We start from the raw sequence: 13,149 nt of genomic DNA, 5'->3' as shown, positions 1-13,149 counted from the left end.
TCGGCCCGGTAGGGGCGTTTCGCGGTGCGCGGCCGGGGCGCAACGGAGGCGTTTGGACACCGCGGGCACCCGTCGCGGGCGCTACCGCCTGCCCCGCCCCGCCGCCCCACCGCCCCACCCAGCCCAACCCGCGAGCCCGCGGCCGCCCCGACTCCGGAAGGATTCGGCCGAGCGGCCGGATGTGACGCCGCGGCCCAGGCGCTCGGGAGGCCGCGGAGAAAGCGACGAGAAGGCGGGTAGGGAGGGGCCGGCGCCCGGGTGGCGGGCAGGGGGCGGGAGCGCCGAGACCCCCGCCCGCGCACGCGGAGGAGCCGCGCCGAGGGCCGGGCCGGGCGGTGGGCACGTGACCGGGGCAGCGGGCGGGCGGCTTCCGCCCGGCCCGGCGTGCTCCCCCTGAGCGCCCGCCTCCCCGTAGGCCCGGCCCGAGGTCTGGCAGCCAGCGACAGAGCCGGGCGCCCACGGCCCGATCGCCCCCGGCAGCACCATGCCTGCGCTCCTGGAGCGCCCCAAGCTTTCCAACGCCATGGCCAGGGCGTTGCACCGGCACATCATGATGGAGCGGGAGCGCAAGCGGCAGGGTGAGACGGGGCCAAAGCGGGAGGATGCACGGCCCGGGGAGCACCGCTCTCCCAGGGCTGACCCCCCACCCACGGGCAGACCAGTGCACGGCGGCCGAATCTAGAGGGATGGACAGCCCCGTTGTGGTGGGGATTAGAGGCCACACCTAAACTCCAGCGCCCTGGAGCTGGGAAGGACCTTGGAGAGCACCTATGAAACCTCCCCGTCCCAGCCCCCTCGCAGTGATGGGGAAGCCTGTCCCCTCCCAGTGCTCTTGGTACTGGAGCAAGTACCAAGAGCACTGGGATAACCAGTTTTTGCCGGTCTTCATTCTCTAACATTCTAATTGTTTAATCCTCCTGCCACTTTCTCGTTCTGCCTCTTATTCCAGAGGAGGAAGAGGTGGACAAGATGATGGAACAGAAGATGAAGGAAGAGCAGGAGAGAAGGAAGAAAAAGGAGATGGAAGAGAGAATGTCACTAGAGGAAACCAAGGAACAAGTAAGCAGTCTTTTCATCTCTCCTAGCTCTTTCTTCTCTTGGCTCTCCTGCCTTCACCTTCTCTCCCCTCCCCAGATCCTGAAGTTGCAGGAGAAGCTTTTAGCCCTACAGGAAGAGAAACATCAGCTTTTCCTGCAGCTCAAGAAAGTTTTACATGAGGAAGAAAAACGGAGACGAAAAGAGCAGAGGTGAGATTGGAGAGCTAAAAATAAAATTGGGCCCAAAGTGTAACTGGGATCAGGTAACAAAACATCAGTGTTTAATGGCAAACGGGACGGGGAGGGGGGTGGGGAACGGGATGGGACGGACTTGTCTTTGACCTGCCTTCCTTTCCCTCCAGTGACCTGACCACTCTGACATCAGCAGCATACCAGCAAGGCCTGACCGTTCACACTGGAACTCACCTCCTCAGCATGCAGGGTGAGGATTAAAGAAACTGCTTGTCAGAATGCGCCTTCTGGTAGGTTGCTGCCTCATTTCAGCATCATGAAGCCCCACTCCCTCTCTAGGGAGCCCTGGAGGACACAATCGCCCAGGCACCCTCATGGCAGCAGACAGAGCCAAACAGATGTTTGGACCCCAAGTGCTTACGGTAAGAACAGGAGAAATGGGTGTCTAGGCCGAATTTTTTTCCCTACTACTACCACCCAGACCCCAGCATGCTTACCAGCCAGCACTGAAGTCATGAGTGTGTCCCACCAAACTGTGTAGGGGAAATGGGGCACAGTCACTTGAGTTCTTGCTTCATGGAGTTTACAGGCAGTGAGTTCTCATCTTTTCTCCTTAGACCCGGCACTACGTGGGCTCAGCAGCTGCTTTCGCAGGGACCCCAGAGCATGGGCAATTCCAAGGCAGCCCGGGCGGTGCCTATGGGACTGCTCAGCCCCCACCTCACTACGGACCCACACAGCCTGCCTACAGTCCTAGTCAGCAGCTCAGAGGTCAGCGGTGGGAAAGGAGGAAGAGAGCTTTCCTCAAGGCCCAGAGGGAGGAGTGTGGAACAGGCTACGAGGAGGTTCTCATGACTGTCTCTTGCCTCCTCAGCACCTTCCGCATTTCCTGCAGTACAGTACCTGTCTCAGCCGCAGCCTCAGCCCTATGCCGTGCACAGCCACTTTCAGCCCACCCAGACAGGTGACGGACACCCCACACAGGGGCCCAGTTCCACGGGTCCTCCCTTCCTCCTTTCCCCATTCTCTACTCACTTTACACCCTTCCTTCCCACCTAGGGTTCCTCCAGCCTGGTGGTGCCCTGTCCTTGCAAAAACAAATGGAACACGCTAACCAACAGACGGGCTTCTCTGACTCAGTGAGTGGAGCCTTGCGAGGTCAGGGAAGGGCTACCTATGCTAAGGGGAGCCACAGGCTGCCTCAGCTAACTTTGTTCTCTGCAGTCCTCCCTGCGCCCCATGCATCCCCAAGCTCTGCATCCAGCCCCTGGACTCCTGGCCTCACCCCAGCTCCCTGTGCAGATGCAACCAGCAGGAAAGGTAAGGGTGGTAATCCAGCCTGTGAGAATTCCTACACAACAGGGAAACAGGATTGGGTAGGATAGGTGGTCCCCACCCCCATTTTCCCTTCCTCCCTTGGGATGGCTCTCAGTTGGGCCTGGAGTGTAAGGGAGGGCACACACACTGACAAAGCCCTCCTTTCATCACCACTGCCAGTCGGGCTTTGCAACCACCAGCCAGCCTGGCCCTCGGCTCCCCTTCATCCAGCACAGCCAGAACCCGCGATTCTACCACAAGTGACCATCAGATTTGATCTTCAACCTTGCCCCCAGACCCTGCCGTGGGGGAGGATCCCTGGTGTGTCCTAGTCCCAAGCCAATAAAATCTACCTGCCACTGACCCTGGCTGCGACTGTCTGTGTTGCCTCCCACTGGGCTGCTTGGAGGGTGAGGGGTGGCTGGCAGGTCCACAGGAACCACAGCGGGGGACAGCAGGTTGGTTGTAATGAGCTCAGCGGCAAAGTTCAACCTATACTCTTATTTTTGATTTCCAAATTGACGTTATAGTCAGCAAATACCGATTTAATTCGAAGCAGCAGCTGAGTTGGGGGCTTCATATTAAACTTGTAGTTTTATTCAGGTTTGATTTTTAACAAATGTGTCGGGGAGAGAGCCCGCAGGAAAGGGTGAAGCCCATGGGGGCAGGGCCCTCCCAGATGCCTGAGGAGGGGGCAGGTCCCCTCCCCTCTCCTCCTCTTCCCTTCCCATCTAAAGGGATTTGGGGAGAGACATAGGCAGGGGAGGGGGCTGGTCCCCAGTCTGTGGGGGTGGTGCTTGGGAAAAAGGGCTATTGGGGAATAAGGGACCAGACCAGGGATGAGTGGGGGAAGGGCACAAGGAACATTTGCCAGAATCCACAGCTTTCTGATTCCAGATTGAATTAAAAAAAAAAAAAAAAAAAAAAAAAAAACACCAAAAAAAAAAAAAAAAAACCTAAACCACAAGCAGCACCCACCCGGTCTCCCCCACCAGGGCTGTAGTGCGAGGGGAGAAGAGGAGGGCAGCTTCACCAAGGCCATGGTTCACTCACTCCTGGCCAAGGGAGCAGGGTGAAGGGCAGGGGCTCCCCGACAGATTGAGGGTGTAGGGGAAACCAAAATAAAACGTCAAATAAATTGTGTAGGAGGAGTCCAGCCAAGGGCCAGGCCAGAGCTGGGCCAGGCTGGGGGAGGGGGCCTCTGCAGGCTGGAGGATCACTGCTGCCACCACAGCCACCCTGGGTAGAAGAGAGAAACCAGGTGAGACAGGATAAAACCTTCAAAGGGAAAAAAGGGTGAGGGGAACAGCACCACAGTCAATTAAGACCAAAGTAGCTCTTTGATGGAGATAACAAAGTGCGTGAAGGGGGCTGGGGGGAGGGGTGTCGCCACACTCACCTGGGAGCCAGTTATTTTGCCATGGCCTTGATTGCAACAGCTGCCTCCTCTGTCATGGCAGACAGCACCGTGATCTGGGGGAGCATGGGGGATAGTCAAGTCTGAGCTCAGAGAAAGAAGCACAAAGAACAAGGCTGGGCATAAAAGAAAGAGGGGGGGGCACCATACCAGTATCTCTTCTCCACAGTCGTACTTCTGCTCAATCTCCTTGCCAAGATCTCCCTCAGGCAGACGGAGGTCCTCTCGCACCTCCCCGCTGTCTTGGAGCAGTGATAGATACCCATCCTGGATGCCAATCAGCTGGGGGCAGACAGGGAAGGAAGCTGAAGGTAGGCCCAAGTAGCCTGAGGATAAAGGGTCTGATGGGCAAACTAGGGTGGGAAACTGCTAATACCAAATACCCTCTCCTCCTGCCAATCTCCCTTCTCTCAGCACAAGGTCTTCTGGCCAGTCTCTATTTTCCTCCCACAAACCACTAACCCATCTACATCCAGACCATCTACATACCTGGAAATCGTTCCTTTTGATGTTGGGGACATCCATATTATGAGTTGACGGGCAGATATCTTCATATTTCTTCCCAGTAAAGATGTCAATACCAACCAGATGGACCTGTATGCATGCATCACATCAAAGAGAAACCCAACCAAACTCTAGGATGGAGGAGATAAAGGCTCAAGTTATCCCCAGCTAGTGAGGGAAGTCGGACTAGGTTGTCAGGACAAAGAGGAGTTGGAAATTGAACCAATCAACTCAAGAAAGAAACACTAAAGCCTCTAAAAAGAGCCTGGGGCCAAAAGACCACCACTGAGACTGGAGTTGACAGCACAAGGGAAGGTTGTAGGACAGGCTTGGAGCAGCCAGTTACCTCGAGCTATCAAAACATTAACGAGAGACCAAGATCCTAGGGGAGCAGGAGGAGTCTAGGTATAAGTTTGGAAGAAGTTTTTTGGACATCAGCATAAAAGGCTGGGAACTTGGAAAATAAGGAAGGCCGAAGGAAAAGAGCTGAGAAAACAGGAAGGAATGAGAAAGAAGAGAGCCGAAAAGAAAAAAAGGACTTGGGGGGAGAACAGAAAGAGCGATGCATTTAGCAAATAAGAAAACCAGAAAGAACAGAGAACGATCTAGACATCTGGGGGTAACTCAGGATGTGCCAAGTCAACAGAAGACAAAAAAACTGATCTGGGAACAAAACCACAAGAAATTCAACAAGGGTGAATCAGGCTGAACTTCTGAGAAAAAAGAAAAAGTAAAGTTACAAGGAGGGATATAAGAAAAATGTTAGGACCTAAGGAAGCAAGGAGGCTCCAGGAGAGGGGGCAGGTAGAGACACTCTGATGCTGCATCAGAGATCCAAGGGGAGAGGTGGCACTGGAGAGTGGGGCGGCAATTTGGAAAATAAGAGGTGTACACTGGAGCCCCCTCCGAGGGATGTTAGGATTGGAGAAATCCTGGGCAAAGTGATGGAAACAAAGAGAACCTACAAAGACTCAAATGGACAAATAGAAAAAGTGACGGAGCAGCTGAAGAGCCAGAGCATAAAGGACCACGAAGAGAAGTTGGAGACACACAAAGATGGAGAAAGGGGGGATTCCAAGGATGACAAGGCACAGAAGGGTAACCAAGGAAGAAGCTGAAGGCTGGTGTAGTAGTTGAAAAAGGTGTCCAGGGCTGAGTGCTGAACACAAGGAACTGGATGGTAATAAAAGAGCTAAAGAAGATAGGGGGCTAGCATTGATGACAGCTGGTGGGGAAGACAAGATATGGAAATGAAATTCTAACCTTGGCATGGCCGTGCTTGCCAGTCTTGGAGGTTGACATCTCCACAATCTTACATGGCCGGCCTTTGAGCACCACAAAGCCATTCTTACGTAATGCTGAGCACTGCATCGGGAAGGTGGCTGAGGCCCCTGCATCTCCTGTCTCGAAGTCCAAATCATCTGCCATTTTAAGAGGCTTCGACTCCAACTAGAATCAAGAAGAGAACTAGGGTCAGTAAGGATAGAATTAACAGGGTCTCCGATTTATCCCACTCTACTCTAGAAACACTGCTTCATTTTCCCCCCAGCACTTTATTCCATTACCCACGTAAAATAAAGTTCCTAGATTAAATACCGATTGGAATCAAAAATACTATGTGTGTGGCAGTGGGAGATAAGCAGGATTCCCCACCCCAAATGAAAGCTAAAGGGGTGGCCCGGGATAGAAAACGCTCCCGGAAGTCAGGATGTCAAATCTCTGAGATGGGCAAAGGCCTAATTCCTGGTAGGGGGAGGGCTCAGGTGTTGCTTGCCACTGAAAACCAACCACCCCTCTTCCCCACACATAACCAGGGCTATAATTAGGTGAGCAGCTATGAGCCAGCAAAAGGGCGGGGCTCATGTGGGGGGGGAGGGGTGGAGACCGGAGGACAGGGAGCCCCACCCGTCTCTGTTACACCCCCCCACCCTATCCACACACGAGCCAGTCACTGGTACAGGAAACCACAAGGCCTCTTTGGGGGATTCCCGCCTCTCCAACATGCATTTGCAGACGCAGCCGAGGGGGAGAAAGTAAAGTTGTTTTCTAACTGATCTCCCTGCCAAACACCTCTGCTTTCCCAAAGGGAACCTAGGAACCCAGCCTCTCCTCAAGGGCCCTCCCACTTTTCCCAGGATGCACCGGTCCTGTCGGCTTTTCAGGCCGGGCCTGTACAGTCAGTAGAAAGTGGGAGAGTGGGGAGTGGTGAATGACAATAAAATGAAAGCAAAAGGCTGGTAGTAGTTAGTGAGTAGTGTAAATTATACTAGGCTAGCAGAGTTAAGGACCCTAAAACCAGGAACTCCCAAATCAGACACAACGAGAAAGACAGTGACAAGGTGAAGAGCACCTATCAAAGCGGGTAACTCATCTGCCCGGGACTTTAAGGCGCTGTCGGGACGACCGAGAAGAGTCGGGCTCCCGTCCAATCGCCCTCGGTTTCCCACTTTCTCTGGCGTCCCAGCACGGACAAATGCCACTTACACCTGGCTGGCGACCTCACTTCATAGGAGGATTGGGGAGAAAGCTGCAGGGGCCCATGAAGTGGGGGAGCGCTAACATATGCCCACAGCGAGCTCACCGAGGTGATCAAGATCCGAGCCTCGGGCTTCTCCCACTCCTCAAAATTCCAAACTCCCTTAGGCGCCCGCAAGGACCACCTCTCTCTGCGCTGGGGGTTGCCGGCTCCCGCCCACCATGTGGCCGCCCGGGGCTTCCGGTGGCCGGGACCTGGGGGGAGGGGTCCCCGCGCTGCCATGCGGCCCCCGTCCACGTCCAGCCATGCGGCCTCCGACCCCAAGGGCAGCCTCTCATAGGGGGCACTTCCGGTACTGCCGCCGCCCCCTCCCCAAAGGCCGCGCCAGGCCGGAGCCACGCAGCCTCCCCTCCCCCCCGCCGGCCGCCAACCCCCCCTCCACATGCCCTCTCACCGAACAGCCCCCTCCCCCACCTCACGTGGCCGCGCGGCGCCCGGTTCTCAACGTCCCAGGTACCCTTACCCCGGCGGGCCGATCTTGCCCCCGGCCCTCGCCCCAGCTTGGCCGCCCGGCGGCCTTTCCCGCGTGGCGGCCTCGCGACTCGCCGTCCCCCGCCCTGCGTCGCTCCAACGTCACCGGGCCAGCCCCAACCGTCACCCCGCGCGCCAACCGGGTCGCGCGCCCGAGCCTCTCCGCACCTCGCGCCGCTCGCAGACCGAATCTCGTGCGGCGGCGGCGGCCGCCGCTCCCCTCTGCCCCCTCCCCGACCCTCGCGCAGTTCCATCTCTACTCCCAGGCCCAAGCCAAGGTTCCGCGCACGCGCGCCCTGCCCGCTCTCACCTCGCGCGAATGCACTGACTCGACCCCGTTCACTCGCGGCGAGCCCAACCGCTGCCTCAGAGCCCGCTGCCGCCGCCGCCGCCGCCTCTACCGCCGCCGCCGCTGCTGCACACGGGTCTTAGTACGCAGGCGCCGACTCCCCACTGACCAACCAAGCAGCCCTGTGACAGCCGCGCAAGCGTGCTATCTATCTCCTCCGCCCTCCACCCCCGCACTGCGCAAGCGCACAGATTCTCCCGGCTCTCCACCCTCCCTCCCACCTACCCATCCAATGACGCGCATCCGTGACCCCGCCCCTCACAAATCCTGAGTTCGTCCCACCAGTAGGCAACGCGCAGGCGCATCCGGTTTTTTAATCCCTTCAACCTCCTATTCCATCCCCGTGTTAGACCACCAGCCCTACCGGACAGTTCTTGCGCCTGCGCAATAAGGAGCCCTGCACTCCACACCCTCTGAAGGAAACGCCTCGGCCTCAAAGCGCATGCGTGTTGGGAGTCCTGACCGCCCCTTCCACTTCAGACGTCGTCTGTACGCCAGGCGTTGAAAAGACCACGCCACTGTACTGCTGGTGTCGTCTAGAACGCATGCGCCTTAGGAAACGCCCCACCTCGACTTTAGCTGGGCTGAAGACTCACACGTTTCAGAAAACTTGTACTGTGGGGTGGGTCCTTGGTCTCAAAACCCATTTCCCCGCTTCCCCCTTCCCCCGGTTCCACACATGCGCGAGAGAGCTCTTTACGCTCCACTCTTCCCAGCGCGCTAGTGTGGTCGGGTTACCACCCATCTCAGCTTCACTTCTCTGAACTGTGCGACTCTGCTCTGCCATAGAGTTTCACCCAGAAAGATAGAGCGGTCCTGTCCCAGCCACCATCTTGTTTAAACCCTCGGTCCATATTGGTCTCTATGGCTTCCATAGAGGCCGTTCTACTTCTGAATCCTAAAATAAAGAGATTTACATGGCGTTTCTCTTTGCCCCCCAACTGTTCTCTGCGGTCTCCAAGACAGTTGTCTACGAGCACCTTTAGAAAAAATTCTCTATAAAGAAGAGTGGTGTATCAAATTACACTGACATTCTCTAAATCATGGGAAGTGACCATGAAACCAGAAACAATCTCTCCGAATGAATTTCCCTGGCCCTCGTTCTAGGGAAGAAAGGCGCTGCTTTTCCTGAAACTTTGTAGTCTTCCTCTAGTTCCTAGGTTTTCAGCATTACCTTCATAGCTACCTTGTTTGCTTCAGTAAGCTAGGTTGACAACAGTATTGTGGAACAAGACAAGCAGCTCAATAGCTGGACTTGGAATCCAAAATCCTAAATCTGGTTCTTGTTTAAGATGTGACATGATGGATGTGAACTGCAAACACTAGCTTGAATTAATACATTTATGTAGCACATTATACTATCACCCCCAGCTCCTCCCACTCAATTTTCTGAAGTTTCTGCCATTTCCTTTGGGGAAAACAAACTTCCTGGGTGCATTGTTTGAAAGTCCAATTCATGCTCTTCTCAAAGATGTATTGTCCAAATGACCCAACAATTCCACTCCTAAGTATATACCCACCCCCCAAAATTAAAAACAGTTACTCAAATCCTTGCACACAAATGTTTAGAGAGCGCTACTCATACTAGTCAAAAGGTGGAAACAACCCAAACATCCATCAACAGATGAATGAATAAACAATTGTGGTATACACATGTAATGGAGTATTAATCACACAAAGGAATGAAGTATAAATGCATACCACAACTAGATGAACTTTGAAAACATTATGATAAGTGAAAGAAGCCAAACAAAAATAGGTCACATAGTCTATGATTACATTGATATGAGATATCCAGACTAGGTAAATCCATAGAAACAAAAAGCAAGCTGGTGGTCACCAGGTGCTAAAAGGGAGGGGAATGGGAAGTAACCGCTTAATGGTCATGGGGTTTTATTTTAGAGTGATGAAATGTTTTGGAATTAGAGGTGGTGGTTGCACAACATGTGAATGTACTAAATACCACTGAATTGTTTATTTAAAATGTTTAGTTTTATGTTATGTGAATTTCACCCTCAATTTAAAAACTCTTGGACTTCCCTGGTGGCGCAGTGGTTAAGAATCCGCCTGCCAACGCAGGGGACATGGGTTCGAGCCCTGGTCGGGGAAGATCCCACATGCCGCAGAGCAACTAAGCCCGTGTGCCACAACTACTGAGCTTGCGCTCTAGAGCTCGCGGGCCACAACTACTGAGCAAAGCGTGCCACAACTACTGAAGCCCCCACGCCTAGAGCCCGTGCTCCGCAACAAGAGAAGCCACTGCAATGAGAAGCCCGCGCACTGCGACGAGGAGTAGCCCCCGCTCGCCGCAACTAGAGAAAGCCCGTGTGCAGCAACAAAGACCCAAGGCAGCCAAATAAATAAATAGGTGAATAAATAAATTAATTTAAAATTTTTTTTAATTAAAAAAAATAAAAAATAAAAACTCTTGTACACGAATGTTCAAAGCAGCATTATTCATAATAGCCAAAAAGTAGAAACTACTCAAATGTCCATCAACTGATGAAGGGATAAATAAAATATAGTATATCCATACAATGAAATATTATTCAACAATAAAAAGGATTGAAGTACTGGGTACATGCTACAACATGGATGAACCATGAAACATATGCTAAGTAAAAGTCAGTCACGGGCTTCCCTGGTGGCGCAGTAGTTAAGAATCCGCCTGCCAATGCAGGGGACACGGGTTCGAGCCCTGGCCCGGGAAGATCCCACATGCTGGGGAGCAACTAAGCCCAAGCGCCACAACTACTGAGCCTGAGCTCTAGAGCCCGCGAGCCACAACTACTGAAGCCCGCGCACCTAGAGCCCGTGCTCCGCAACGAGAAGCCACTGCAATGAGAAGCCCGCACACCGCAACGAAGAGTAGCCCCCGCTCGCCGCAACTAGAGAAAACCCATGCGCAGCAATGAAGACCCAATGCAGCCAAAAATAAATAAATAAATAAATTTATTAAAAAAAAAAAAAAGTCAGTCACAAAAGATCACATACAGTAGTGTGTAATTCCATTTACATGAAATGTCCAGAATAGGCAAATCCATAGAGACAGAAAGTAGAGAGTAGTTGCCTAGTGCTTAGGGGTTAGGGAGAAATGAAGACATGGAGAGAGACTGCTAATGACTATGGGGGAAGGGGCAAAGGGTGTCTTTTAGGATGATGAAAATGTTCTAAAATTGATTGGAGTGATGGTTGCCCTCTTCAGATATTAAAAAACATTGAATTGTACACTTTAAATAATTAAATTGTATAGTATGTGAATTATATCTTGGTAAAGCTGTTACTTTAAAAATGTGTTGTTGGGAATTCCCTGGCCGTCCAGGAGTTAGGACTCTGTGCTTTCACTGTCGAGGGCGTGGGTTGGATTCCTGGTGGAGGGAGGAACTAAGCTCCCACATGCTGCGTGGTGCGGCCAAAACAAAACAAAACAAAGTTAAAAAAAAAAAAAAAGTCAAACAGACGAAGTGAAGCTTGAGGATGAGAAAATGGTAACGCTTAGGTGTGGGTGAGGGGGCGGGGCGTTCTTGGACCCGCTCTTACAGCACTCAGCTGCTGGGATCAGAGGAGAAACCTTGACTGCATTCACTCAGTCATCCATTCATTCAGTTCATATTTACTGAGTCCATTAAGTGCCAGATACTTGGGATACAAGAGTGGTGAGATTAGCACTATGGTCCCTGACCCACAGTTGGGAGGAGGAGATTATCAGATAATAAACAAATGTATAACATTAGCCCGTGTGCTCAGGCCAGTCCCTGTCTACCACCAATGACTGATGGGTTTATGAACGGCAGTTGGTATGAGAGTAGGAGGAGAAGCCCTGAGAAAATGCCTGAGGGATCTTCCGTGATTTTGACCTTGCTTCTGTGGAAGTTAAGAAAAAGAGGGTGGAGATGGAGAAGAATGAGACTGGAGTGGTTCTGGGCCTGGAGGAAAGGCCCAGGAGTTCTCCCCACCCCCCATTCCCAGAGGCCTTGCGGAACCCAGGTGCTAGGGAGAGAAGTCAGAAAGTTTCTTAGAAACTGGACCAAGCAAGTAGGGAATAGGTCTGAGGACGGAATAGGGACCCAGCTCACAGAGGAAGGAAACACAATGAGCCCATCACAAATGACTCTAGAGCATTAGATCATTCGTTTGCTCAGTCATTCACTCTCCAGGTAGAAACTGAGGCTCGCTCTGGGCCAAGCCCTGTGGTCAGACTGAAGAGGTAGCCAGGGGACTTCCCTGGTGGCACAGTGGCTAAGACTCCACACCCCCAATGCAGGGGGCCCAGGTTCAATCCCTGGTCAGGGAACTAGATCCCACATGCATGCCACGATTAAAAGTTTGCATGCCACAACGAAGGAGCCCACCTTCCGCAACTAAGACCCCGTGCAACCAAATAAATAAATATATATATATATATTTTTTTTTTTTTAATTTTTATTTATTTATTTATTTTTGGCTGCGTTAGGTCTTCGTTTCTGTGCGAGGGCTCTCTCTAGTTGCGGCGAGCAGGGGCCACTCTTCATCGCGGTGCGCGGGCCTCTCACTGTCGCGGCCTCTCCTGTTGCGGAGCACAGGCTCCAGACGCGCAGGCTCAGTAATTGTGGCTCAAGGGCCTAGCTGCTCCGCGGCATGTGGGATCCTCCCAGGCCAGGGCTCGAACCCGTGTCCCCTGCATTGGCAGGCAGACTCTCAACCACTGCGCCACCAGGGAAGGCCATAAATATATTTTTTTAAAAAGGTAGCCAGGCAACTGCAGAGCAGAGCCATGCGGCCGACGGCAAGGCACGTGGGGGCTGAGTGAGCACCCAGAGGGGCCAAACCCAGCCTGGAAACCCGGCAGTTCTTCTGGCAGGGAGACACCCGAGCTGAGGAACCTGGAGAAAGATCGGCTCTCAACAGGGTGAGGGAGGGTCTGGGAACTCGGTGGGCAAGGGATAAAGCAAAATTAGCTGGGTATCAACCCTTCTTGGCTGGTCTAGACCCATGAAAAGAACACCTCAAAGGGGAATTCCCTGGCGGTCCAGTGGTTAGGAATCTGCGCTCCCACTGCAGGAGCCCTGGGTTCAATCCCTGGTTGGGAACGCAAGCCGAGAGGCCAAAAAAAACAAAAAGAATACCTCAAGGTATAAGAGAGGAAGTGAAGGGCAGATGGCCTCTGTGTTGAGAGAAGAAAGATCCAAGGGGCAGGTTAGGGCCTCAATCCTCAAACAGGGCTACCCTTGCTGCATCCTGGGTCCAGGGCCCGTGCACCCGCCCACAGTCACTTGGTCACTCCAAATCCCGTTCCTGCCTCCCCTCTCTCCACCTGGCCACTTCTCGTGTGCCTTTCAGCACTGAG

The 13,149-nt window shown here is 53.3% G+C and overlaps 2 protein-coding genes across 5 annotated transcripts; one reads left to right on the top strand and one right to left on the bottom strand.

Annotated features, from left to right (window-relative positions):
• Positions 1-83: 83 nt before the first annotated feature.
• GPS2 (G protein pathway suppressor 2) lies at positions 84-2,909 on the top strand. Of its 3 annotated transcripts, XM_082372453.1 has the most exons (11): positions 84-236; positions 416-578; positions 950-1,059; positions 1,135-1,247; positions 1,400-1,479; positions 1,569-1,651; positions 1,847-2,000; positions 2,104-2,193; positions 2,289-2,368; positions 2,454-2,549; positions 2,727-2,909. In XM_082372453.1, the coding sequence occupies exons 2-11, from the start codon at positions 485-487 to the stop codon at positions 2,808-2,810; spliced, it is 984 nt and encodes a 327-aa protein (XP_082228579.1). In that variant the 5' UTR covers positions 84-236; positions 416-484; the 3' UTR covers positions 2,811-2,909. The 3 variants fall into 3 exon arrangements, with proteins under 3 accessions (XP_082228579.1, XP_082228577.1, XP_082228578.1); XM_082372451.1 differs by having other exon boundaries at positions 950-1,247; XM_082372452.1 differs by having other exon boundaries at positions 117-232; positions 950-1,247.
• A 212-nt stretch (positions 2,910-3,121) lies between these two features.
• EIF5A (eukaryotic translation initiation factor 5A) lies at positions 3,122-7,995 on the bottom strand. 2 transcript variants are annotated; one of them, XM_082372499.1, is made up of 6 exons: positions 7,785-7,995; positions 5,731-5,916; positions 4,453-4,557; positions 4,114-4,245; positions 3,946-4,019; positions 3,122-3,785 (listed from the first exon to the last, which is right to left on the bottom strand). In XM_082372499.1, the coding sequence occupies exons 2-5, from the start codon at positions 5,893-5,895 to the stop codon at positions 3,957-3,959; spliced, it is 465 nt and encodes a 154-aa protein (XP_082228625.1). In that variant the 5' UTR covers positions 5,896-5,916; positions 7,785-7,995; the 3' UTR covers positions 3,122-3,785; positions 3,946-3,956. The 2 variants fall into 2 exon arrangements, with proteins under 2 accessions (XP_082228625.1, XP_082228626.1); XM_082372500.1 differs by lacking the exon at positions 7,785-7,995 and adding an exon at positions 7,467-7,589.
• Between the last annotated feature and the right edge of the window lie 5,154 nt (positions 7,996-13,149).

This window comes from Balaenoptera borealis, assembly GCF_965194805.1.
Source record: "Balaenoptera borealis genome assembly, chromosome: 20".
In the NCBI taxonomy this organism is placed as follows: domain Eukaryota; kingdom Metazoa; phylum Chordata; class Mammalia; order Artiodactyla; family Balaenopteridae; genus Balaenoptera; species Balaenoptera borealis.
Note: the sequence above shows the minus strand (reverse complement) of the source record. Positions and strands in the feature narration are given on the sequence as shown.

Coding starts and splice junctions, on each gene's coding strand:
- GPS2 (XM_082372451.1), top strand. CDS start 485: ATGCCTGCGCTCCTGGAGCGCCCCAAGCTTTCCAACGCCATGGCCAGG. Junction 1,652..1,846: donor TTGGACCCCAAGTGCTTACG/GTAAGAACAGGA, acceptor TTTTCTCCTTAG/ACCCGGCACTACGTGGGCTC. Junction 2,369..2,453: donor AGACGGGCTTCTCTGACTCA/GTGAGTGGAGCC, acceptor TGTTCTCTGCAG/TCCTCCCTGCGCCCCATGCA.
- EIF5A (XM_082372499.1), bottom strand. CDS start 5,895: ATGGCAGATGATTTGGACTTCGAGACAGGAGATGCAGGGGCCTCAGCC. Junction 4,558..5,730: donor GCAAGCACGGCCATGCCAAG/GTTAGAATTTCA, acceptor GCATGCATACAG/GTCCATCTGGTTGGTATTGA. Junction 4,246..4,452: donor TCAAAAGGAACGATTTCCAG/GTATGTAGATGG, acceptor GTCTGCCCCCAG/CTGATTGGCATCCAGGATGG.